We start from the raw sequence: 26937 nt of genomic DNA, 5'->3' as shown, positions 1-26937 counted from the left end.
ACTCTATCCGATAATTTCGTAGGAGGTAAACTAAGAAATGGAGGGTCTACCGCAGCCGATCCGTGATCCCCAGAATATCCACAAAAAGGTAAGCAGGACTGGGTCACATGGATTGGTTTTATTGTTACAATTATTTTGGAGGTTAAAGATTGATTAATAAATCCGAACTATTTAAGATAGTTTTTGGCCTGCCTCGAGACATACACAGCCCCTCAACACAGAATACGTCTAATATACTGTATTACATGTAGCAACGGAGTGGATCACAAACGTACAGACCCTGAAACGTGCTATTACTCCCAAAAAGCGTGTGACTTTCGTGCGCTTTTCGTTTCGTGCAATGCTAGCGCTTGTAGCGTTTCGTGTAAACCGTGCAGCATTTCGTGCAAACCCTGTAGCGTTTCGTGCAAACCCTGTAGCGAGCGTGTACCGTTCGTGCAGCGTGCGTGTGGGGTAGTAGCACGTTTCAGGGTCTGTATAATTAAGTGCCAAATAAGTAAAAATGAATTCTTAAAGTACTTAACTTTTCCCTTCAAATTTATCCACCATAGTGTCTGTGCTATTCATATTGCACCTGTCTTTGCCGTACTGTGTTTCTATACTACGGAGGCCCATCTAGGACTTACAAAAATATTTTTGAATTCGATATAACGAAATGTCGAATTTGTTAGAATGAATTTAATTCGTTATAACAATTTTTTGAACTTGTTATAATAAATATGTTGAATTAGTAATTAATGAATTCAAAAATTTGTTATGATAGTCAGATTAAATTCGTTTAAACGTATTCTAAAAATTTGTAATAACGAATTAATTCGTAAAAAAAAAAATCTAAAATTTGTTGTAACGAATTAAAGTCTTTTAATCAAATTAAATTCGACAATTAGGGCCTATAGAAAAGTATTTAAGAATTTGTTATAACAAATTTAATTTAAGAATTCGTTTAAGCGAATTTGATTCGTTATAACAAATTTTAGAATCCGTTAAAACGAATTTAATAGAAGGTGCAATGTGGCACTAAGCAACAAAGATTCTCCGAAAGTCTCATTAAATTTTATTTAGTGGTATAAGAGGGATCACGGATAAGAGATGGGTACCCAAAAGTGTAACGGATGGACAGACGGACGTACAGCTAAACGGACGGACGGACAACCTCATCACTATACCCCCGCTTTTCGGGGGGTGGGGGACAATTGAATGTCCCTTCTGATCACCTCTTGCACTGTTCAGAGCATGTAAATCATTTTCAGCTTAACTCAACGAAGCTGGGGGAGCTTATGTAATACCCTCGGTGTCGGCATACCAGGTTAAACATTTAGGAGCAGATTTCTTTTCTAGTACTCCTATGCCCTATATTAATCAGAGATGCATGGATGATGCTTCTAGTATGTTTCATTGTACAGTCAAGGTTTCAGATGCTGCAATTTCATCTGAAGAATGTTAATGTTTTTGGAGCAGGTTAAAGTTTTTGGAGAAGTTTAAGTTTTTGGAGCAGGTCTCATTTCCAAGTAACTATAAGCCTTATGTTGACCAATCTTGCATTGATGATACATCTAAGGATACACACTACCAGACTTGCTTCGAATGCTGGATCTGACCTACATTTTTCAGATGAGTGACCAGGTTAAAGTTTTTGGAGCTGGGCCATTACAAAGAAACTATAAGGGTTATCTGAATCAAACTTACAGGGATGATGCATCACGGTATGAACACTCTCAAACTTGCTTCAGATGCTGGATTTGACTTACATTTTTCTGGATTAGTGACTAGTTTAAAGATTTTATGAAAGTCCATTCCCAAGTAACTGCAAGCCCTATCAGTACATAATTGCATATATGTTTCATCTCAGAATGCACACTACTAGATTATTAGTTTGAGAATTTGCCTTACTTAAAGACATCATTCGTTGAGGTATGCTCTGTAATCTCTGATTACCTATGTTTAATTCCTCTCTTGGCCAATTTAACCATTGAATATATCACGACCCAAAATTAACTGAAAGTTCTATAAAACACCAAGTAAAATACACTTAATTCTGATGAAATCGTACTGAAGTTGCCTAACTTTCAGCTCTTGACTGTTAAAAATATATCAGTATTTCCATGAGATTACATCAAATAATTCATAGTGATTCTACTTCTAAATATAGTAAGTTTAGTGGTAAAGTTGCAAAAGGTGAGGTCCCTGAAATTTCTTACACTATTTAACATTACTGCAATGTTTTCAATGTGTTAAACACACAAGAGAACATGTTACACTTTATCATCGGCAATCAGCACCTTAGAAAATAAAACGAAAACAGTTATTTCTTGGTACGTCTAATGCTCTTTCCATGACATGACTTGGACAATGAGCCTTGCCCTGTCCGTCAAGTATTACGGTCATTCATGTATCTTGTTAAGGTTTAGACTTATATGTCTATAGTTTAGGCTGGGCGTCTTCACTTCTGCGTATCTAAATGCTGATTTGACATTTGCAATATACATGACGTGGTCAACTTAAAAGACTACGTGCTGAAGGCTAATTTAATGGTATGTATTTAAAACTAAAGTGCTCCAAGGAACGCATGAGTCGCCTGCTTTAAAGCTTCATTAAAGGTGTAAATAAATTTAAGAGCGGTCAGCTTTTTATTTACAATAAGCATGATAGACTGATAGTTCATGCATTTGCCTGCAAAGAAAAAATGGCATCCATAGATAGCATAAGATCTGACAATCAAAGAAAATATGATACCATAACCCTCAAATGAATAATTAAATTGAAATTATTAGAAATATTTTTTTTTGCCATTTTATTAATAAGTTTTTCCAACTATCCTCCAAAAGAGATTTCACTCTGTCTTTACTGCAATTGTCAGTCTACACGATCCATTGTTGAATACCGATCCCGATGTACATTTATGGTATTTAAATATGTTTGTGTGGTAACTGAATAACGTACAGTTTCAAAGTACTTTTTCATGAGCTAAACGTGTTTCCAATAATCATTCGAAAGAGATTTCATTCAATTGTGGAATACCGATCCCGATGTATTTTCATAGTATTTATAGTACATGTATTATAGTCCGTGTTTGCTCTGCTCCTATTTTGTATTGTTTAATGGACTTTTGAGCTTGAATTCTGTTCGTTATCTCCATATATTTCATTTAAATATAAGTGTGTTGGGTAACTGAATATCATACAGTTTTAAAATACACTATCATGAGCTCATAACCATGCATAAATGCTAATTATCTAAACCCTGCCTCTCAAAATTCAAAAGTCATAAGTTTAATTAAACTGCCCGAGATAATTTTTTGCAAAGAAGGTCAAAGTTCAAGGTCAAGTGGATTGTTATGCTGGAATTTTTCATATTGTCTTATGGCAAACAGTGCACATGCTAAATAGCATAGACTTACCTCTTAAATGTCAAAAATATGCTGTAAATCAGCACTATGAAATATTTTGAAAAGTTGGTCAAAGGTCAAGGTCAAAGGTCACCATGGTAATTTACAAAAGTCGTAGTGGCAAGCATTATTTGTGCAAAAATATTAAATCCATACCTCTTACAGTTCTTGATATATAGGGTGTGACAGACGGACAGACAGACGCCGGGTAAAGTGATCCCTTAGTGTCGCTCTACTCTGCTCTGCAAGCGACACAAAAATTGCCCTGCCAGACCATGATGGTGAAACAAAGTTTATTGGTGTTCAAAAACACAATATAAAAGGTACTGGCTTTATTTTCTTTACAATTCCAATGGCTACTAGTATGTCAACTTGAGCAAGTTATACGATTTAACTGGGTAAAGATAGTTTAGGAAGTATATAATTAGAACCGTCTTTAAAAGTTTAATAAAAATTTTTGCTCAAGTTTAGTGCATTTGTTTAGCAGGACAATACTTTATACTGCATATAACTTAAGCAATTGTCATTAGTAGTCTATTGAGTTGCCATATAGAAGAATAAGAAATATAGGACAGCATAAAAACCAGAAGTCTCTGAGGACACTGTAGCTCTACTGGTTTATACATAAAACAAAGGTTGAGAAAAGTAGCACTCGAACTTGAAACTTTGCAACAGCAATAAATATAATAATGATCCTTAAATTGGTTAAGTCTCTTTTTGTGGCAAGATTTACTGCAACCAGACCAAACATGTAGGAGAAGCAGCCTTTGAAAGAATTTTACAGAAAGTTCTATTTTAGTAACCATGGAAACATCGATCATCCAAATAAAAAAAAACGATAAAAACAATTTTGTATCTCAATGTAGTCTTTTTGTGTGCCAAGTAATATTGAAATCAAACCAGAACTGTAGGAGGAGTAGTGTTTTGAAAGTATTTCAAACATTTTTCTATTTTTAGTAACCCTGGCAACACTGTTCACTGAAATCAAAAACCGATAAACAGAATAATGAATCTCAATGAGGTCTACTTTTGCCAAGGTGTACTGAAATCAGACCAAAACTGTAGAAGTAGCGTTTTGAAAAAAAAAATGTTTACAGACAGACATACAGCTGGACGGACGACGGACACCTGACTGGTCTCTGACCAGTAGAGCTATAATTAAGCTTACCACGAATCCAAAAAAGCAGGCTACGCTACATTGTATCTACTCTTCTTAAATCAATATGAGCTGCAATTTTTTGGAATTTTGCTTTGCTCTTAAAATGTGTCATTATGATAAATTTGTATATAATTTAAACCTTTATGATCAATAAGCCTACCATAAAGTATTAAATTGTTTCAGAAGAAATACTTCTGTACAATCGAATGTATAGTATTACCGGGTATATAAGAAATAAATATTGTACAGGACGACAATAATTTAATTTTGCTTCAATCAAAGCCTATAAATAGTTATACCATTGCAAATATGAACAACAGAAGTTTATAAACATTCTTTTTTCTGTCATTGAAATAGTTAATTAAAATTTTGCAACAAAATTTTCCGACATCAAAGTTGCAGCTCATAATGCTTTAACTAATGCAAGTGAATGAACTAATTAATGTCACTGTATTTGCTGAAGACAATACTTTGTTTTACTCCCTTTCATGAAGAGCGATATTAATGACATCTTTTAAGAATAAATTTTGATGACATTGTAACGTTGTCTCATTTACATATGCAGATTTTTATCAACAACGAGTTTGTGGATTCTGTTAGTGGCAAAAGTTTCCCTATCATCAATCCAACAACAGGCAAAAAGTTTTGTGATGTGGCCGAAGGCGATAAGGTATATAAGCAGGAAAGTTGGATACTTATTTTAACTAACGGCTACTAGTATGATTTGACCTTGAATTGACCTTTACAGGAGGATATTGACAAGGCTGTTGCTGCAGCCAAGGAAGCCTTTAAGTTAGGGTCAACATGGAGACGAATGGATGCCAGTCAGAGAGGAAGACTCCTGTTCAAATTGGCGGACCTGCTCGAGAGAGACGCTCGATTGATTGCGGTATTCTAGAGATTGTAATATGTATTTTAAAATTATGAAGTGAGAATATGAAAAGAATGCAATGTACCAAATAAGAGATTCTTTTGATCAAAGACATTATGTTGAAAATTTTCTAGTTCACAGAATTATGTAAAATGAATTATACTGGTTTATACAAGTAGAGCATGATCACACTGGAGATGGGAAAAACTTTTTTACTTGCTTATTTCGAAACACTCTGGGGCGCAGGGGCTCTTCGATATTTTGCGGGATTCGCAGACAAACTTGGCGGCAAAACTATTCCTATTGGTAAGATAATGCAAAATTAGTGAATGTGTCACAAAAGCTATCCGTAATAACAACTCTTCGAAAGTTTGAAAGCATTTTAATTGCAAAACTTTGAAATAAACTTAAGCATAAACATTTTTGCAGATGGAGATTACTTCTGCTTCACTCGACATGAACCTGTCGGTGTTTGCGGGCAGATCATTCCGGTATGTTACTTATATGTAACCTGCGGCTAAATAATATTTACCTATTTATGTATATTGGAAGAAATCAAAAAAGTAACAAGCTTAAATTCATTATAGATATTTGTTAACTAACATGAAGCAATTTATTGCAGTGGAATTACCCTGCGGTCATGTTCGTGTGGAAAATAGCTCCGGCTTTAGCATGTGGATGTACAACGGTCATTAAACCCGCAGAACAAACTCCTCTCTCAGCACTTCACATAGCCACATTGTGTAAAGAGGTAGGAATACCCTCCGGTGTGGTCAACGTTGTGCCTGGTTACGGCCCCACGGCAGGAGCGGCTCTGACGTCACACCCAGATGTGGACAAAGTAGCTTTCACTGGATCCACCGAGGTCTGGTCTTTTTCTGACGGTTTTATCAAATTCCATATGATAAAATAAGTTTTTAAAACATCAATAATTCAACAGGTTGGTCAGATTATTCTTCAAGCAAGTGGAGTGAATAACATAAAACGAACCACATTAGAGCTTGGTGGGAAAAGTCCAATCGTTGTCATGGATGACGCTAATGGTAGGTCAGAACGTACCGTAGAACTTGCTGATAAGGAAGTCATTGGGACAGGAATTTTTTTTCTATCCATATAAGAAAGTGTTATTAGAGATGGGGAAAAGAATACTTTCTTATACTGAGAATTTCTTATATGGGTGGATTAAAAAAAATGACAAAACCCATATTTTTCAACCTACACTAAAAGCAGACATAAATTTCTATGTCTCAGCATATGTCTTTAGATAGTGTCTAAATACATGCCGAATATCTCATTGATATCTCAATTCACAAAAAAGTTATGCCCAAAAATGATGTTAAAAATGTCAGGAGTGCAACACCTTTTTTGACATTTTGAAAATTCAATATATTTTGACGATCTGTGAAATACATAATAATGATTTATGGTGGAAATAAAGACTTTCCTCATAATATTCAGAGTATTGAGTTTTAAATGTAGACTGTAGCAACTTTTGTTTGACCAAGTTAAGTTGTGGTCATGGCTGATGTTGAAAAAAGTGTTATACCATGTCAGGAATGCAACAGAAAAAATGTAGTGTTGCCAAAAGAAACATCGATTTTAAAAATCTGAAAGAGAATTGAGTCAAAACAGAATTTTCAAAGTGTAAAACAATAACTAAACAAAACAATTCAAAATTTTAAAATGTTACATAAATCACAAGCAGCATTAATGAGAGTCAAGTAGTGCATACCCAATAATGTCAGGAGTCCAACATTAAAGAAAGAACATTTTTACCAAATAGATTTATAAATTACTAGGTCTGTCTGTGTTTCAGATCTATATTTATATGGTCAGAAGTGCAATATATTTTTTTAAAGATTCAAGTTATATGATGAAAAGACTTCTACTCATGCTAAGAAATATTCTTTAATTGATAGTGATATATTTGAATAATTTAGTACATAATTATTGACATTTATATTATCAAAATCCTTCTCTTTTTCAATTTTATCATTCAGATGTGCTTTTATCTTTTCTTTGATTTTTTTAAGGATGTGAAAAATAAACACACTGAAAAATTGTTCAAGTAATTCCACCTCAACTTCACTGAATCAACAGAACAAGTTCTGATATAATTTTGGCTTCACAATTCTACTTTAAAGACTCCCATGATCTTGGTCAGGGGTGCAACAAATATGTTAGAATAATCACTGATCAAATATGAAAAAATGTATAAAAAAAAAAAAAAAAAAAAAAAAAAAAAAAGGAAAATATACTATAAAATATATTTTATCTTCTAAATATATATATTAGCTAGTATTTTGACATAAATAGGGAATAATTCAAGATATAAAGCCAAGTTTAAATACTTTAATGAGTTTTAATTTTAATTTGAAGTATTGGGCTATATATAATTGCACAATTTCATTACCACTTGATGTTGCCAACACTTTATGAATTTTTGTGTTCTCTGGTTTTAATTTTATTTTATTTTTTTTCCCCTCATTTATTCAGATTTTACATAAAGATATTTTGAGGCAAAGTCTCCTCAGAGACCCCCTTATAATCCGCACCTGGTGTGCCTACGCTCTCTGGATTGGATAGCATAGATCTATATATACATGAATATTATATATAATAATAGTACAATGACAATGAAAAAAAAAGATAAAGAAGATGGGTGAACAAGGCGTGCAGAATGCCTATAGATTCCGATATTAATAAAATCATATTCAATTTATGAATTAAGTCTTTAAAATAAAGTTCTCATTATTGAAATTTATTAAATTATGATCAACAAAACTTTTCTGAGAAAAAGATCTCGGAAAAAATTATTCTTTTATTTAAAAAATAAAATGGTATTCGTGGGATTCGAACCCCCTAAAAATAAAAATCCGGAGTTTCATATTGTATTGAGACCAACACGCTAACCACTACGCCACGCATCTCCTGACGAATAGCGGCATTTAAATCATGTTTGTGATATGACCCTTGACTTAATGGACTTCAAGTATTTCTCGGAAAGATGCGAATGCTTTGTCATAAAAGTGTACTTTTAAGGTATAGTGGGTCTTTGCTCCATGTTTTTGTAAACCAAAAAATGTATATTTTTATGCAAACTTTTAGGATCAACTTTCAAAAAAATGGAGCGAAGACCCACTCATATCGAAAAATTTTGATAAAGTGTGAGAAAATGATCCTTTTTGTCCTCTTTAGTGTGTTTAAGCTATTTCGTAGGCAAATAATTTCAGTCTTTGTGAGATTTTTGTAAATTGTACAGATTTAGCATAAAATATACTTTAATGTTAGATAAAATATCAAAGAAAATTTTTATATAATTGAGATTTTATTTTTCAATTCATGTTTGTCGCACTATAGGCACTTCACCCGCCTTGTTCACCCATCTTCTTTCTCTGAACAGTATTGATCTAAAAGTATTCCGTATTTTTTTTTCCATTTTATAATGTCAAAATTTATACCGCATAAAAGATTTCCGGTTATAACCTTGAATATAAACATTGAGTTATCCTTGACTTTTTTTTTTATACAGTCAGATAATACAAAAGAGTCGAGGTAAAATTAAAATCTACAGTTGATGTGTATAAAAAATTACTGCTTATAAAATCCGTGTTATCATGGAGGTCCCATTTCGCCTTCCAAAGTCCATATTGACCCCCACATGTTAACATGCTTCTTTGGTCAGGCTACCCCAGAAGCATTGGATTTCATAAGTTATTATATAATTAACAATTAATATTTTCCATGAAGAAGAAAAAATATTCTATTAACTAAGAATTATATATGTCTTTCAACATTTATACACATTTCAGCTAGTTTGAAATTTTTATATGACATTTTTATAATATTATAGTACATCAATAAATTGCTCTTCACAAATTTTATCAAATTTTCAGTAATACATGGTTCACAATTTACACGACATTTCATTTTATATTTAAATATTTTCAGAGCTATATAAGAAATGAGTATGTTCAACATTTCAGATAACTGAGTTTCTTCAAAAAAACCAATTACTATATTTTCCCAGCCAATATTGAACTTCAATGATTCACTTACTTTTTTCCATATATTCGAAGAATCATTACACTTTTATAAAAGATGTTCTATATTTTCTATTTCACCACACTTGTGACAAAATCTATGCACATCAGTATTCCATTTACTAGCATTCAGATTATTATTCAGCAGTTTATGTAACAGTTTATAATTAAAATCAGCAATTTGTCTATCAAACATTTTAGTAATTTTCATATGAAAAATTTGTGGCCATATTGATCTAGGAATATCAAATAGATCAGTCAAGTATTTTACAGTTATAGGTTGGTGAAATTTCTTTGCTCTCAATATGTTGTAGAAAAAGGAGGATTTCTGACTCTCAAAATTACAATAAATATCTCCATAAAATAAAGCAAAGTGATAGTTTTTAATGTTGGCATGCTGAGCTTTACTACATTCAAAATTCTTAGAGTACTTGTTGAACACTGATTTCATTATGAAATATTCACAGAATATATTTCTTTTATCTAAAAATTTTTCTAAAAAGTATGAAATACCTTTTAATCTTCCATTTATATCAAAAAGATCTTTTGTGTATAACACACCTGATTTTATCCAGTTTGATAGAAATGTGGGCTTGTTTTTATACATAAACAATGTGTTTTTCCAAATAGGTAATGACAGGAACTCATCTGTGGACATTTTTTTCATTTTAATTTTTCTGCAGTCAGGAGTGCAACAAAACTGTTTTTTGATTATCAATTATCTTCACCTATCTTTACTGAAAAATAAATTGAAAAAATGTTTGATACTATTTGATGTTAAAAACATTATCATGGTCTTAGGAACCGGCGAGGCAAGGGGGGGCCGTGCCCCCCCCCCCCATAATTTTGTCAATATATAGAGTACTATAGACAACATAGGTACTATATGTTTGTGCCCCCTCAATAAAAACGTCTGGTGACCTTTTTTTTTTTTTGGCTTGTCAAAGAATTTTTGGTAAGTGATAGTGCCCCCTCAACTGAAAAAGTATGGCTGTGCCCCCCCCCCCAACAACAACAACTGAAATTGCTCATAAACGTTCGACGTAATTTCTCAGTGACGTCATAAAGGGTCGACGCGCAATCAATGGATTAAACACGTGCCGTTGAGTTTGAAAACTAAAACATTTCACACGTTAAAGATTATAACCAGGCAAATAAAAAATATAAATAAGTCACAAATGTAAATATAAGTAATAAGGTATAATTTTTAAACATCTATCGGGATATAAATACGGGTTTAAGTCAGACTTAAATGGACAAAAATGATTGGGGGATCTATTATTTTATATTTCTTTCATATTAAAACTTTTCAAACCAGAATTAAAAAAAAATAATGTGAAACAACAATCAAAAAGCCAATTTTATCCCCACATATACAAGTGAAGAAACTAGATCAAGGTTTAGATCTAATCATTTATATCCCTGATGCTATTTTGAAGCATAAAAAAAGTATTTTTTTTTTTTTTTTTTTTTTTTTTTTTTTTTGATTATGTATTTTAGAAAGTCTTTAAGGATATAGTGATATTTTCTTTTTTCAAATAAAGTTTTACTAATAAAAATTCTGAAACTTTTTTTATCCAATTGTCTATTCTATTGCAACTTAAGGAATTTTAACCAGAATGCACGTACAATATGATGCTGTGAAAAATATGTTATGGGGGTTGAATTATTTTTAAAAAAAAAATTCAATTTGGTGGTCATTTTTTGAATTCACCCATATCTGAGTTCCTTATAAGCAGATTAAACTGTAATTATTCCAAAAAGAAAAAAGAACATATATTTCTTTAACGTTACAATATGAATTAACATTTCTGTAGTTGATGAAGCTGCAACTTTTGCTCACAATGGTGTGATGATGAATGCAGGACAGTGTTGCTATGCTGGTAGTAGAACATTCGTTCACGAGAAGATTTACGATCAGTTTATTGCTAAGACTCGTGAACTGGCAGAGAAAAGACTGGAGTTAACAGGGGATCCTTTTGATCCAAGAACAACACACGGCCCACAGGTAGGAAAAAACGGCACAGGGCCCACAGGTGTGTAAAGACAGAAGTTGTATCGTTTTTGGCTGATTGCAGCTACATGAGTAAGGAAGAGGGTATTAATGAAAACACCTTAACTGTTTTAAGGTAGATGAGACGCAGTACAAGAAAATATTAGAGTTGATTGACTCCGGTAAGAAAGAGGGCGCTAAGGTAGAGAGTGGTGGCGCTGCATTAGAAAGGGAGGGATTCTTCATTAAACCGACTGTATTCTCTGGAGTGACAGACAATATGAGAATTGCCAAAGAAGAGGTAAAGTTTGACTGCCTCTGCTATAAAGTTTATTAATTAGTGAATTTTTATTATTTAATTTCATTTTGATAAGACTGAAAGTACAACAGTAGTATTTTCTATTGGGTAGATTTTTGGCCCGGTTCAGCAGATTTTTAAGTTCAAAACTCTTGATGAAGTTATAAAACGAGCAAACTCGACTGAATACGGACTGGCCGCTGCCATTTTTACGACAAATGTCGACAATGCCATGATGTTTACTCAAGGTGTTCGCGCTGGAACCATATGGTATGATGCACACTGATAAGATAATGCACAATTTGGATAAAAGTCTTATAGCACGATTTTTTTCTTCTTCATTGTCCATATTTAAGAAATGATTCAACTACGAGGAGTTCATAAAGCGATTATGGTAAGTAAATTAACAATATGTACCGAGACGAGCCTTATTTTCCCCCTGCATAATGGACGACAAAATGTACAGTCAAGCACCAGCACATATTGTCGTCAGCGACGATATGTACAGTCAAGGTCGGCATATATTGTCGTCGATATATTGTTTTGACGAATATTCACTTGAGAAAGGAAAGATAGACTGACAAACAAACACACACGCACGGAGGGAGACAGTCAGCATTACTCGCAATACTGTAGGGAGAAAACTTTTGGTTAGAAAATTGTGTCCGGGATTGATGTATATTACTATGATTTGTCAAGATACCGTAATTCTTGAGATATCTGATAAATCAGCTTATTATTTTTTCTTGTAATACATACGTGGAGATTGAATACATGTACTAGTTTTTGTTCAGTAGTAATGATTATTTGGAAATTATTGCGTTACTCTTATATACAATCGTGTGCCGATATAATTGGTGTTGGGGTTGGCATTTTTAGATCACCTGAACTGGAAGTTTAAGTGAGCTTTTCTGATCACATTTTGTATGGCCGTCCCTCTGTCTGTAAACTTGACACAAAGCATCCGTGGATAAAGGGGATTGAAGTTTGTTGAAATGAAGGGTCAGTCCTCTTTCAAGGGAAGTAGTTAAGAATTAGTGAAAATTTAGTGACATCTTTTAAAATCTTCTCAAGAACCACTGTGTCAGAAAAGTTGAAACTTATGTAAAAGCTTCATAATGAAGTGTAGATTCAGTTTTATTCAGATCATGTCCCTCAAAGGTGATCAAAGTTTTTCATAGAATATTTATAAAAAAAATTCTTTCAATTTTTCTTTTTCAAGAAGTACTTAGTCAGAAGAGATGATACTTATGTGAAAGCTTCGTTACATAGCGTACGTTCAATTTTGAGGTGCTGGCACGAAAAAGATCCCTCACGGCTCAATGACCCTGAGTGCCAAGTATAGGTCTAAATTTACAGCCCTCCAACGGCAAGTGGTGACGTCTACATACGAATAAAAAAAACTCTCGAGATGGACATTATAGCAACAAACAAACAAACAAACAAAACCAATTTTGTTCAAATCATGACCCCTGGGGTAGGGTTGGGCCAAAATGGGTGATCAAAGTTTTACATAGGAATATATACAGAAAATCTTTACAAATCTTCTCAAAAAACCAGAAAAATGTAGCACCGGCGCCCCCCCCCCCCCCCTTCCCGGTGGTTTAATTTTTTGTTCTGCTTTGGTAAATTAAGTTTGTTTAACTTGAATATACTCTCAATTTAGTCCACAGGTAAAATTTTATAATTAAATAATTTACTTAACATATATAGTAACACACCTTTACATACAAATGACTTTAATTTTTTTTTTTGCTTGTCAAAAAAAAAAAAAAATCTGAACCGCCCGCACCCCCCCCCCCCGGTTCTGAAATTTCTGGATCCACCACTGAGAACAGTAGTAGGCCGTGATTAGTGATGCTTATATGGAAGTATCCTCAGGTAGCGCAGATTCAAGTTTCTTTAAAACAAACCGGGCTTAGGGTGGGGCCACAATGGGCGATCAAAGTTTTACATATGAATATATGGAAAATTCTTTAAAAATTATCTTCTAAAACACATCAAAGCAACGATTAGTCATGTTCAAATGGATTGATTGATAGATTATGATAGATTATACCTAGTCGGCAATTTTTCAGCCATACTTCGGCGATCAGATTAAGTGTATATGACCATTTCTGAAGTTTTTGGTTTCTCTGGCTATATTTATATGGAGCATTGCCGTGCATTGTCATGCGACATGTTCTGATGAACGACAATATGCACAGTAAGAGTAGGTACACATTGTCGCCGGCGACAATATGAACAGGACGACAAAATGTACCGTCTCAATCACGCTGTTTGAATTAGCATACGAGACACGTCAGATTAGCACACCAATTACATTCACAAAAGTACCATAAAACAACAAAAGAAATCTTTAAGCAACAATATTTGTCGGGCGACAATATGTACAGTGAGGGTGAGGCACATAATGTCACCAGCGACAATATGTACATGTGTAACTTTTCAGTCGGCGACAATATGTACCGATGGACGACAATATGTGCAATGAGGGTAGGCACATATTGTCGCCGACGACAATATGTACAAAACGACAATATGTACCGTCACAGGTGAGTTCAGGTGTCAAGGAGGAGTAAACATACCTTGTTGGGCGGTGTCACATCGCTGTGAGCCTTATGTTTTGATTCGGCATACGGAGTACTCTGTAGACAAATAGTATATTAAACGCAACGACCTAACAAATGGTACAAAACGTCATACAAAATACGACCCATAGATAGGTTGTGCCATTCATGCTTCGAATACTGCATGTAATATTTATTTCACAGACAATTTATCAGAGTAAAATCTTTTTGATTTAAAGTCAAACAGCTAAGAATTGGCAAAACCTTTGTTCCCGGGGCAGTAAACTTTGCATAAAAAAGCTTTAACTTTCTGACTAACATGAAATTCTATTCATTCATTGTGGTCCTTTCGCGAACTAAACATTTTCTCTTTCTCTTAATAAATTTTAGAAGTTTACAGTTTTATTTTCAATAAACGCTATTTCAAAATGTTTGAAGAATACTGGTACATTGGAAATTACCAAAGTTTAGACGTATTTTGAGTTATTTCTAGTTTTTCTTATCAAGTTTATTGTTTCAGGGTGAATAATTATGAAACATTAAGTGCACAGGCGCCATTTGGAGGATTTAAAATGTCGGGTATTGGCCGAGAGCTGTAAGTGCTTGATTATATATTCTGATTTAAGTTTTTATCAGGCTTTTATACTTGTGTTCATTTTTCTTTAATATTTTCACAGTGGTGAGTACGGCTTGTCGGCGTACCAAGAGGTCAAGTCGGTAAGACTGTGTTTGGTTGATATACTAGTATTTAAGTATTATACTATTTATAGCCAAATAGCAGTGTTTGAACTGCACATCAGATTGAATATCATTTGACGTTCTTTTAATCTTTACAGGTCATTATGAAAATTCCCCAGAAAAATTCGTAAAGTTTGACGACGTCTTACTTGCACTCTGGATATCACTACATGTACTTTGACATGGATTAAAAAAATTCCAGTGTGTAGCCATTCAGGCGAGTCTGTGACAATGAATGGTCTTTAAATGACAAAGGCCTTATTTAAACAGTTAATTAATCTGTTTATTTGCAAAATATATTCATCTATATACACGACCTCACGATCGGCTTGGGGATGTATTGCAATCAAGAAAAATAATGGAATAAAGATAATGGAAAAGTATATCAAGATTTTTTTCATTAGTCTTGGAACTTTTAATTTAAAGACTCAGTGATTTTCTATTGCATTAAGAAATGCACAATAAAGTGTACTCCTTCTGAACTCTGTGAAATAATGTTTTTTTCTGAATATGTGCATCTTATGATTTTTATAATAAAAAATCAGCCAACATTATAATAGGAGGAATAAGCTTCTTATGTTTAATATTCCACGTGTTATTTATATTAAATACAATTTATACAAACTAAAATACATTGTTACTTCCTCGACAGCATTCTGTACAGGAGTGACTGTAACTGTTAATGTCAACTCTCCTAAACTGTTAACATCAACTCTCCTTACTTGTTAATGTCAACTCTCCTAAACTGTAAACATCAACTCTCCTAAACTGTTAATATCAACTCTCATAGACTGTTAACGTCAATTCTCCTATACTGTTAACATCAAATCTCCTAGACTGTTCATGTCAACTCTCCTAAACTGTTACATCAACTCTCCTAAACTGTAAAAATCAACTCTCCTAAACTGTTAACGTCAATTCTCCTAAACTTTTAACATCAACTCTCCTTAACTGTTAATATCAACTCTCCTAAACTGTTAATGTCAAACTCTCCTAAACTGTTAACATAAACTCTCCTAAAGTGTTACCTCATCTCTCCTAAACTGTTAACATCAACTCTCTTTAACTGTTAACGTCAACTCTCCTAAATTGTTAACATCAACTCTACATAACTGTTAACATCATCTCTCCTAAATTGTTTACATCAACTCTCCTAAACTGTTAACGTCAGTTCTCCTAAACTGTAAACATCAACTCTCCTAAACTGATAACGTCAACTATCCTAAACTGTTATCATCAACTCTCCTAAATTGTTAACGTCAACTCTCCTAAACTGTTAATGTCAACTCTCCTAAACTGTAAACATCAACTCTCCTAAACTGTTACATCAACTCTACTAAACTATTAACGTCAACTCTCCTAAACTATCAACATCAATTCTCTTAAACTGTTAACGTCAACTCTCCTAAACTGTTAACATTAATTCTTCTAAACTGTTACATCAACTCTCCTAAAGTGTAAATGTCAACTCTCCTAAACTGTTAACATCAACTCCTAAACTGTTAACGTCAACTCCCCTTTAACATCAATTCTCCTAAACTGTTACATCAACTCTCCTAAACTGTAAGCATCAACTCACCTAAACTGTTAACGTCAACTCTCCTAACCTGTTAACATCAACTCTCCGAAATTGTAAACGTCAACTCTCTTACACTGTTAACGTCAACTCTCCATAACTGTAAACATAAACTCTCCTTAACTGTTACATCAACTCTCCTAAACTATTAACGTCAACTCTCCTAAACTGTTAACATCAATTTTCTTAAACTGTTAACGTCATCTCTCCTAAAATGTTAACATCAAATCTCCTAAACTGTTACATCAACTCAATGTCAACTCTCTTAAACTTTTTACATCAACTCTCCTAAACTGTTAACGTCAAATCTCCTAAAATGATAACATCAATTCTCCTAAACTCTTACATCAACTCTCTTCTTAACTGTAAACATCAACTCTCCTTAACTGTTAACATCATCTCTCCTAAATTGTTTACCTCAACTATCCTAAACTGTTAACGTCAATTATCTTAAACTGTTAACATCAACTCTCCTAAACTGTTAAAATCAACTCTCCTAAACTATTAACATCAATTCTCCTAAACTGTTACATCAACTCTCCTAAACTGTAAATGTCAACTCTCCTAAACTATTAACGTCAACTCTCAAAAACTGTTAACATCTACTTTTATAATCTGTGAATGTCAACTTTTATAAACTGTTTACATCAACTCTCAAAATCTGTTAACAGCAACTCTCATACTAATTTCATTTCAACAGAAAGAAGCAGCCTTCCTACTTCAAAATACAATACGTATTACAATTGGTTGTTGCCTTTTGTCCCAAACCTTATACCTTTTACTTTATGCTTTCCTACAAATATAAACATGAACCTTTTTTTATATTTCTGACGCATATAAAAGTACACAGGTTACATAGGTATCAAAAACAAAACATTGTGTTCCTACTTTAAAGGCAAATTATTTTATCATTTTTAGATTAGCACATATTGAGAATGGTTTATTTAAAGCAAAGTGAGTCTCTGAAATACAACCTAATTCAATTAATCTTTAACAAGAGGTTTATTTGTACTTTTTACCAATAAGAAATGTTGCTCAAACATTTGTGGTAAATACCTTTTTTGTACAGATTTGAAAATATTATGCAAATTTTTATATACACATTTCACGCAGAATTACTTTGACTACGGTAGTGTTTCACTAAGAAAGGGCGCTGACCTGCTAAGATTTATAGTTTGATAAAACGTTTGAATTCTTTCATTTGTATCAATTACCTTCATAAATATATTCCTCTTCATTCATGAAAGCCTTTCTCTCTTTACTTTGTCTTTTTTGTTTCCCCCTTATCTAGTTTGTTCATTTTTCATGAGATTTTTAACCATTCTTGTGGCGTACTATTTGTTGACTAAAATAAACCATTACAGAAGTATTGATATTCTGCAGTCCACCTTAAATTAAAGGCAACATGAATGATAAAAGACATTAATTTATTTAAGAGACTGAGAATTAATTTCTTTGACAGTATTTGTGCGAAATAAAGATGTCAAGGTATTTTCTAACTCAGTCTACACTACAAGCTGTTTATATTGAAAGTTTTCTTCTAATTCTTAATAAACGGCAAATTCACAAATTGTTGGACGATTATCTGTACAAATGTAGTTCTTCCAGTCAACATCAGCAAAAATCATGCATACATTCGATTCCTGGTTATCTGGGTATCCTGGTCTCCAGTTAGAATATTCAATTTTTCCTCCATTTATCCACTCAAATTGTCCGTTTGTTTTCTTGCCTCCCAACCAGAATACAGGTACCGAATTTGGATCTTAAATAATAATTAAATAATAGGAAAAATCCACTAGCTCTTTGATTTTGAAAAAAAAGATTTCAAAATACGATTCTCTATATTAATCATTGGCAAGGAAATGTTCACTAAATATTTCTTTACGTATGCATAGTGTGAGGTTTATTTTTGAAATGTTATGTAAAATTACTTTTGTTGCAAACTAGTATTTATTTAAGCAAACAAGTTTACAGAAATTTAAATCAAGATCATGCATTGAATAAAATTCTTTTAGATTTTATTAAATTTTTATTATATTTTTCCCGAGCACTTTTGACGAGTACAATTACATGTAAACAAATCAACCTAACAAAAATACTTGAATTTTCTCGCTAAATTTGATATGGATACATGTAGTAGTAAATGTATTATCCTTACGTCAGGATCAATATAATGACGTTTATATAAAGTTACCTATCTGAGGTATAAGAATGTTTCTGACAAATTGTTGTTCATTCTGAGACTGTAGTTCTACCAAGTATCCCCCACGATTCTCACACTCCATCTTGAAAAAACAGATCAATACAACAAAACCTGGAAACTACTTCTTTCTAGTTTATTCTCAATATCTCGAACTAATATTCGTTTACAAATTTTAATATTTTATTTTGATTTAATTAAATTGGTTTCATATTTTTTTACCTTTGCTGTACTCCAGGAAGGATTTTTGCCTATGTATTCGTAAGCACAACTCATTGGGCTGCTGTCCACTGTAATGTAATGGTAACGTATAGTAATCATGCTTAAAAGTCTAATTTCACCGCAAAAGTTGAGAGCAGAGCAAACAAGGAGCTATGTAAATATTGAAGTTGGGGTCAGGTGCTATGGAGGAATAAGAATCCCCTGTCGAGAACCCTTTCTTTTGATCGGGTAAACAGAATAGTCCGTTGACATTTTCAGTATGATAATAATAGCCTTACAATTTGTTTTGAATACGTCAGTCAACATTCAACCTAACGACAGATTGTGATTGCAAACAACGTCATTGTATCGACCAACTAATTTGCAAAGTGTTGACTTAAAACAAGATTGTTGCAAACAACGTCATTGTGTCGACCAATTAATTTGCAAAGTGTTGACCTAAAACAGATAATTGATTCCGTGTAAATTCAACCTATTAGTCAGTAGTCTTCCTTGGTTAGAAAATTGTTGATACGTACGCAGAGCATGTTCTTATATGAAACAACCAGAAGACATAAACACGATATTCAAACGACAGAGGTACATGTATATTGCCTCCAAAATACTAGTAAGTAAAAGTGACAATGCAAAGGTTGAAGTCATCACATTTAACATAAAGTTTAGTTGATAATTTACCATCCTTTTTTTCTTTTTACTAGTAAAGCATCCCAACATGAAACAGATCCTGTAGTGTCTTGTAATTCAAGTTCATTGGAATATATCCAATAAAAGTATGAACGAAAATTGGTAATTGATAAAACGATATATCTAAATGTTATTTTGAAAGCCTTCTTTTTCATGTTTTTAAAATTAAATTCTGTTTCATAAGAGTACAAATTCAGGTTGGCTAATACAGGAATTTAAATAAAACCCTTGGTACACAATGAAAACTTCAAATATTTTTTTTTGAACATCAAAATTTTATTCAAGTGGAATTTTTGAAAGTTTCTTTTTTTTTTTTTTTTTTTAAACAAGCTAGAATTTTGTTATTTTAGCATTTTGATACTGTAAACCATTTTTATGTTTTTTTATTTTGAAATATTCAAATAATTATAGACACAATTTCATTGTCCTTTGTTCACAATTTTGATTTTCGCCATTAATCATACCTCTTGCTTGTAAAGAAGGTGTATATAGTACGTCCTTCCGTCCATACGTCTGTACGTCCGTAACACTTGGGGGTACAAATATGTGAACTACAACTCCTATACCGCTGAATAAAACTAAATGAGACTTTCATCGGGAGGCTCGGCTTCGACTCTCATTCGCCTCGCTGCGTATAACCTTGGACGTAAACATATGTAGTGACTGTTCCCTCGACAAACGCCCTGCATGAAAAGTGAAAATCACTGTTCTTTCGGATGAGGCCTTAAAATCCGAGGTCCTGTGTCACGGTAGGCTTTGGTACGACAAAGAACCCTCACTTCTCAGTGGCCCTGAGTGTCGAGTACAGGTCTAAATTTGAATCCCTTCACCGGCATACGATTATGTCTCTATATGAGTGAAACATTCTCGAGTGGGATGTTAAACCGAAACAATCAATCAGTAAGACTTTCACAGAATCTTTATTACATAGTGCCATTGTGTACCTGATATTTTACATTTCAATCAGAAAGCAAAACATGCACACCGGAAGAATTTCTATATTATTAGGGATACCCATCTCTTATGCGCAACTCCTGCTATACCACTAAATCATATTTAATGAGACTTTCACAGATTTACAGAGTGCCATCGTGCACCTGCTCTTTTATGTTCTGATCGGACAGATATTTAGGGTTTTCCATTGCAAAAATGGACTTTGCTATTATACTCATATGGGAGCGAGGGTATCGTTTTGTTAGCTCAGTGCTCACAGTACCTCCAGTTTTAAAAATATTTTCAAAATAACTTCAGTTCAATTATTTGAAAATTATCAATATTCAGTAACCATTTATTCATTCTTCGTAACCTTGTACGAACGCTTGTATTTTCCAAACATAAGGTCAATCTCTGCTTTAGTTTGTTTACGTTTTATATAAAATTTTAAGTTAAAAATAATTAAAAATAAAAAATAAAATAAAATATTGTATATATATCGTTCAGCTTAGCATGTATTATACTTAAAAAGTAATCGTAACATTAATAAATCTAGAAAATGACATGGAGATAAGATTTTTTATCACCTAATACGATATAATAAGCATACCTGTACTATCGGTTAGAAAGTGTTGATATCCAAATGATAATGTTAGTTGCGATGCACAAAGTTGACCAGTGAGGGTACAAGATGAGGTAGCTTTATTGAAGAAGAAGGAGGAACACTGAAGATTATTTAGAGCTATCAATGCACACTCTGACAGGCTAAAGACATCACTGTGCTGCACCAAAACATTGGCAGAGGGAGATTTGTCATCATTTAAATAAATTCTGTTGTATTTCAATGACATACTCCTAGCTTTCATATAAGGTTCAAATTTACAACAAAGAAGGCCAAATATCACAACCAGCTTCATCTGAACTGAACTGAAACCGATATGAGATCTGTGTGCTATTATCTGTCTTTTAAGTATCTACCGATTGTATTGATCCATTGAAACTATTTTCTTCTAGAGAATCTGGGAAGTTTTAATCATGATTCCAGGTTTAAAAAAGGGGGGGTGCTTCATTTTAATTTAAATTATTCTGTATTTTATGTAGAAGTTTATTATATACATGTAAATTAATTTGGATCGGTTCTTCGTATCGGGGAGATTTTTCCTTGTTTGTTTCTTCCTGTCGATATACTAGAGGGGGAAAGTGTTTATATGGGGAGAATTTTCCTTGTTTGTTTCTTCCTGTCGAAATCCTAGAGGGGAAAAGTGTTGTTTTTTTTTTTTTAACTGTGACATGTTTGCTTTACCGATGAAAATCACAAATGGGCTAAATATTTATGAATAGCAAGAATCTATAAGTATTTACTGATACCGGATACATAAATAAAAACAACAAATACTCTTTCAAGTATTTATTTTAATTACCTAAACTTTCTTTGTCTTCGAAATAGATGAATTCTGTTTTCAGCAGCAAGGAAAATAACATTTGGAAAAAAGAATGAACAATAAGTAATCGATTTAAATCATTTCATTTATTTAAACAGACGCATTGGAAAATGGATGAATTAATATGTTTTGATCTTCAGTGGATTTGTATTTGAAATGTCTGCTCTGACCCTAGGAATGCTTGATATCTAAATCGATTTACTGATTTCGTTAAGCAAAAAATGTATGCAAATCATATGTAAATAATAATTATTCTGATAAAAGACGAAAAGAACTTAATAATTGTTCGAATACTATTCAGTGTAAAAACCACCTTTATTTTGTGAAGAGATTTAAAAAAAAATGTAAATTGGCCATGAAAATTGAGTCATGGAATTTGCCAACAAACATACATAGACAGCAAAGGAATATATATGATCATTTCTGGAGAAGACAGTTTAAAAAGAAAATTTGATAAATTTTAAAATTTAAAATACATTTCTTAACAAAGATACATTGCAAGGTCATGTGGATGTTCTACCAAGCCCCTATTTTTACTCCTCTTAAAAATAAAACAAAACTCTGTGTTACTCAAATATGGATTCTCAAAAACTCAAAAGAACCTTTCTAAAATTTGAAATCATAAAAAATCTTCCAAAAACTCAATAACATCAAAACGTATGACTTTGTAAACTTTCATACAACCATTCCTTATGATAAATTCAAGACCAAATTTTAAACATCATAGATAAACGCTTCTTCAATCAAACTGGGATTTTACATGCAAAATTACATTGTTAAAATCATTCTGATTTTAAATACAAGTACTCTGGGGTTGATATTAAAAGTTCCTCAATATAATAATGAGGAATATGATAATATTTAAGTAGTCTTTAAAAACCAGTCCCTTCAACAACCTGTTAGAATTCATATGGCCTCTAATGGTACTCATTTAATTTATTTGCAGACCTTTATTTTCTTATAAAGCAGAACTTAAAAAACGTCAATGTAAGAAGAAGAAACCTTTTTCACTGACCTCCAATTCGACATTTTGATATATTTGACGAAGTTTTATCAATTAAATTATTATCGATATCCCAGTGAACTAGAAATAGAAGACACCTCAGAGTCTGCCACATCCGTTTCATACTTTGGTGTTTTACTGACTATAGACGTTAATGACAAATTAAAAAGTAAATTAACAGCTTTCCATCGTCAGCTTTCCCTATTTAGTAGAATTCTTCCGCTAACACCTGCATATGGTGTTAGTGTCTCCCAACTCATTCGTAACTCAATAGAATATTCTTAGTACAATCAATTTTTTAACCGAGGCAAGTAAGTTGATGTTAAAGGACTTTCGGCTATCTCATTTAAAGTCAGCATTTTGTAAAATTTATGGTCGTTATGACCTTGAATACAAAAACTATCAATCGTTGGGTCTGAATGTGACTGAGATGCTTCATACCAATTGTTAAGCCATTGTTTAAATACCAATTTTTTCACTACGGATTACTGAGTTCACCTAATCAATACAAAGGGCTCATGGCAGATGTGGCCGATCGACAGGGGATGCTTACTCCTCCTAGGCACCTGATCCTATCATTGATGTTTTATGACATTGATCACTGTTCGTTATCTTTACCCTTTTCGTTATATTTACATCCCAGCTATTCTTTCAAACACACACAAATGGAACTGTATAGGGCTAATTTACTTTAGCTTAAGGTTGTGGAGTAAGACTGCAATATTACTCCTCATTGGAGCATTAGAACATAAAGGTGTGAACTTTCTTTCTAAGCAATCTTAAATAAACATTACATCATGTAAATTTATGACAATATCTGCTATCCTTTAACTGAAGGATTTTCAATGATCAGTTGTCGAATTGCTCCTTGAGTATCTTTGGCGTTTTAGTATTGAATGTACTTATTTTTACTCATTTCTAGATTTGTCGAGTGCAACAATAATAATTTTTCAGCTTAAACTTGTGTCCGGTATAGATCACGCTAAAAAAGTTAAAGGGAGCGTTTCCGGGATGAAAGGAAAGATAAAGCTCAAAAGTTAAAGATATAACAAGAAGTGGGGTTACGTATTATTAGCAAAAGGGATAGAACATATTATAGAAGACGGTAAATTGCGTTTGTAAGTATTTACAAATTACTTTTATTTATTTTAAAAAGACCTAGCAACTGTAATTTGACTCTATGACCTAAAAATATGGCGAAGTTTATACAGGCACCTGATCCAACCTCCTGTTCACGATTCGTTTTGTTTATTGGAATTTATTTGTTTATTATTAAAGAGACTGAGTGTTAAGTGATGCACTGATTATATATATATTTGAGCGTAAGACAGTTATAGCATAAGAGACATTCGTGAAGTAGTCAACTATGTAGCACACAATAACTATAGGCAAATGATTTCGAGAGGAGCTCTGGTTTTCCCTGTTACATGAAACTGTATATTAATGATGTGATATTTTTGTAAGGCAAACAGCTTCTTGGATATTTTATTACACCTGAATGATTCAGTACTTTGACTCTAAGAAAACCAACAAAGAACTGGAAGTTTTAAATGATTCTAATTTAAAGTTTGATTGCAACAGATTATAACTTACTAGTAGATGATTTGTCCATTGATGCATTATCAAAATGAATACAAGTGAATGGTTTGGAGGACGCACCTTTTGATATATGTACATGTTCTTGTATGTCAATAAGAGAAACTTTTTCAACAACAACATAATGCCCTGTTCACACGGAGAGTTTAATTCGAATTAAACGTAAGTTACTGCGAATTAAAATTGAACCGCGTTCACACGGATAATTTAATACGAATTAGTTTAATTTGAATAAATTTACTGCGTTAAATTACTTCCCATTTGCTCAGCGTGAACGCTAAGCGAAGCTAATTCGAATTAAATTTTGACGCATGCGTAAGGGCAGAGTTAAGTCAAAGACCACAAGTCGGTGGTCAGATACAGTAACTTGTGCTATTTTTGAGTGGAAAACAAAAGAAAATTATGGTAATCAATAAAATTTGTACAGACACTATGACATTAATGTCAAATGTATCTGCTCAGCACAATGTGACGTGATTTGCAAATGACGCCATAATAGCCTTACTGAATAGCCTTACGGTAGAAATATAATTTTAATTCGACTTAGTTTACTTTGCATTAGATCTCGTGTGAACGCAATTTAATTCGCATTAGTTTAATTCGGATTAGTTTACTTAGAATTAATTTACTGCGAATTCAACTCTCTGTGTGAACAGGGCATTATATTCGCTTGAAAATCTGGCTATCAAATGTTTTATATTATTATGTCTAGTAAATCGTTAACCTAATCGATTTTACGTGCAATATTTCTACTTAAAAATTGCCCCTATCGTTATGAAAGTCCTTACAACAGGTTTTGGGTTTTTTTTTTCAAATTGCGGATCCCTTTAATCGAAGTTTGTTCTACAACTTTAAGTGATAACATGTCAGCAGAAAGTCACACAAAGGTGAAAACTTAACTTCCTTCGTTGTTATTTTTCAGCAATGGCGCTTGAGAGCTTGAGACCACTGAAACTGATCTACGATCTGATTCTTGAACTAGTGAAAGTGATTATGCTTTTAACTTGGTATCCATTAAGAGAATTCCTACTAGTTCTGGTGCCATCGTTGAAGTGGTTTCAAAGAAAATGAGATTAGAACTATATTTTGCAACCAGATATTATTCGGAAATCAAAACTTTCTTCTAGTCTTATTCCTAAGTGATAGTTTTATCATGTTCAACTCTACCTTGTTATAGACTTTCTAAGATAAAGAATGATGTTCAAACTTTTGGAATTTTATTCAATTATTTATTTTATATCTTATTAAAAACATTGTGATTGTACACACAAGTACTCCGAAGATATTAAAAAGATTCTTGAGTTTCTGATGGACAATATCTACGTATGGTTTAGCGATCGTCTTCCAACAATCTGTCGGAATCCCCATTTGTACTAATTGCGCCCTGTTATTGGAACACATATTTTTGTATTCCTACGAAGCAGAATTTAATCAAAAGCCTCTACACAAAGAAAAGAAGCCTCTTGCAATGGCCTTCAATTCAACATTTAGATATATCGACGACGTTTTACCCACCGGGTATCAATTAACAATATTCATTTTCATGCCTACGTTGATTCGATATATGTCTTTGAACTCGAAATTAAAGATACCACAGAGTCTGATTCATCTGTTTCATATTTGGATAATTTACTAGAAAAAGTTGTTAATGGTAACCTATCAACAAAAATTTAAAATAAAGAGGAGTAATTCAACTTTTATATCGTTAAATGCCCTTATCTATGCAGCAATATGCCATTATCACCTACATATGGAGTTTATGTCTCCCAGTTGATTCGATACGCAAAAACATGCTGTACGTACAGACAATTTCTAAAATGAGACAAGCTATTGACGAATAAGTTGATAAAACATGAATATCAAAAGTCTCGTTTAAAGTCATTATTTCGCAAATTCTACGGTCGATACAATGACATTGTCATCAAAGAAAATCTATCGTTCAGTCGAATGTTAACTAACGTTTTTCATACAAATCATACGGCAATTACCCCCACTGATTTCGTACTACCTATATTGTTTACCCGATCATTACAAGGAGCACACGGCCGATCTGACCGATGTGACCCTTCCATCGCACCTGATCCCACCTTTGATTTTTTTAGAGGTCCGTGGGTCCTCTGCTCCAAATTGCATTGCTTCACTGGACTTTTGAGCTCGATTACTGTTCGTTATCCACATATTTCATCTTCAAACACAAGTTTGAAATGTGATGTCACATAAAAAA

At 33.0% G+C, this 26937-nt stretch overlaps 2 protein-coding genes across 2 annotated transcripts; one reads left to right on the top strand and one right to left on the bottom strand.

Moving 5' to 3' along the window:
• Window positions 1–26: 26 nt before the first annotated feature.
• On the top strand, window positions 27–15226 carry LOC133181711 (aldehyde dehydrogenase 1A1-like). Its single transcript, XM_061316273.1, has 13 exons — window positions 27–88; window positions 5110–5214; window positions 5293–5433; window positions 5595–5721; window positions 5845–5906; window positions 6038–6280; window positions 6356–6458; window positions 11276–11466; window positions 11588–11752; window positions 11862–12019; window positions 14840–14914; window positions 14997–15036; window positions 15156–15226. Exons 1-13 carry the CDS (start codon window positions 38–40, stop codon window positions 15186–15188), a joined length of 1494 nt encoding a protein of 497 aa, XP_061172257.1. The 5' UTR covers window positions 27–37; the 3' UTR covers window positions 15189–15226.
• A 2765-nt stretch (window positions 15227–17991) lies between these two features.
• On the bottom strand, window positions 17992–21523 carry LOC133181517 (versican core protein-like). The gene is made up of 5 exons (XM_061316006.1): window positions 21283–21523; window positions 19056–19123; window positions 18828–18918; window positions 18268–18395; window positions 17992–18021 (listed from the first exon to the last, which is right to left on the bottom strand). Exons 1-5 carry the CDS (start codon window positions 21521–21523, stop codon window positions 17992–17994), a joined length of 558 nt encoding a protein of 185 aa, XP_061171990.1.
• Window positions 21524–26937: the final 5414 nt, after the last annotated feature.

This window comes from Saccostrea echinata, unplaced genomic scaffold (assembly GCF_033153115.1).
Source record: "Saccostrea echinata isolate AGI-Se365-2 ecotype Australia unplaced genomic scaffold, CSIRO_AGI_Sech_v1 ptg000009l, whole genome shotgun sequence".
NCBI lineage: Eukaryota > Metazoa > Mollusca > Bivalvia > Ostreida > Ostreidae > Saccostrea > Saccostrea echinata.
This window is presented reverse-complemented; position numbering and strand designations above follow the sequence as displayed.

Bases quoted from the DNA above. Each gene is read 5' to 3' on its own strand.
- LOC133181517 (XM_061316006.1), bottom strand. From the start codon at position 21,523: ATGTCATTGAAATACAACAGAATTTATTTAAATGATGACAAATCTCCC. The intron at 18,919-19,055 runs GTAAAAAAATAT...TGTTTTTTCAAG, and splicing joins CTTCCTGGAGTACAGCAAAG to ATGGAGTGTGAGAATCGTGG. The intron at 18,396-18,827 runs GTAACTTTATAT...TTATTATTTAAG, and splicing joins CATTCTTATACCTCAGATAG to ATCCAAATTCGGTACCTGTA.
- LOC133181711 (XM_061316273.1), top strand. From the start codon at position 38: ATGGAGGGTCTACCGCAGCCGATCCGTGATCCCCAGAATATCCACAAA. The intron at 5,434-5,594 runs GTATTCTAGAGA...TTATACAAGTAG, and splicing joins GAGACGCTCGATTGATTGCG to AGCATGATCACACTGGAGAT. The intron at 5,907-6,037 runs GTATGTTACTTA...AATTTATTGCAG, and splicing joins TTTGCGGGCAGATCATTCCG to TGGAATTACCCTGCGGTCAT.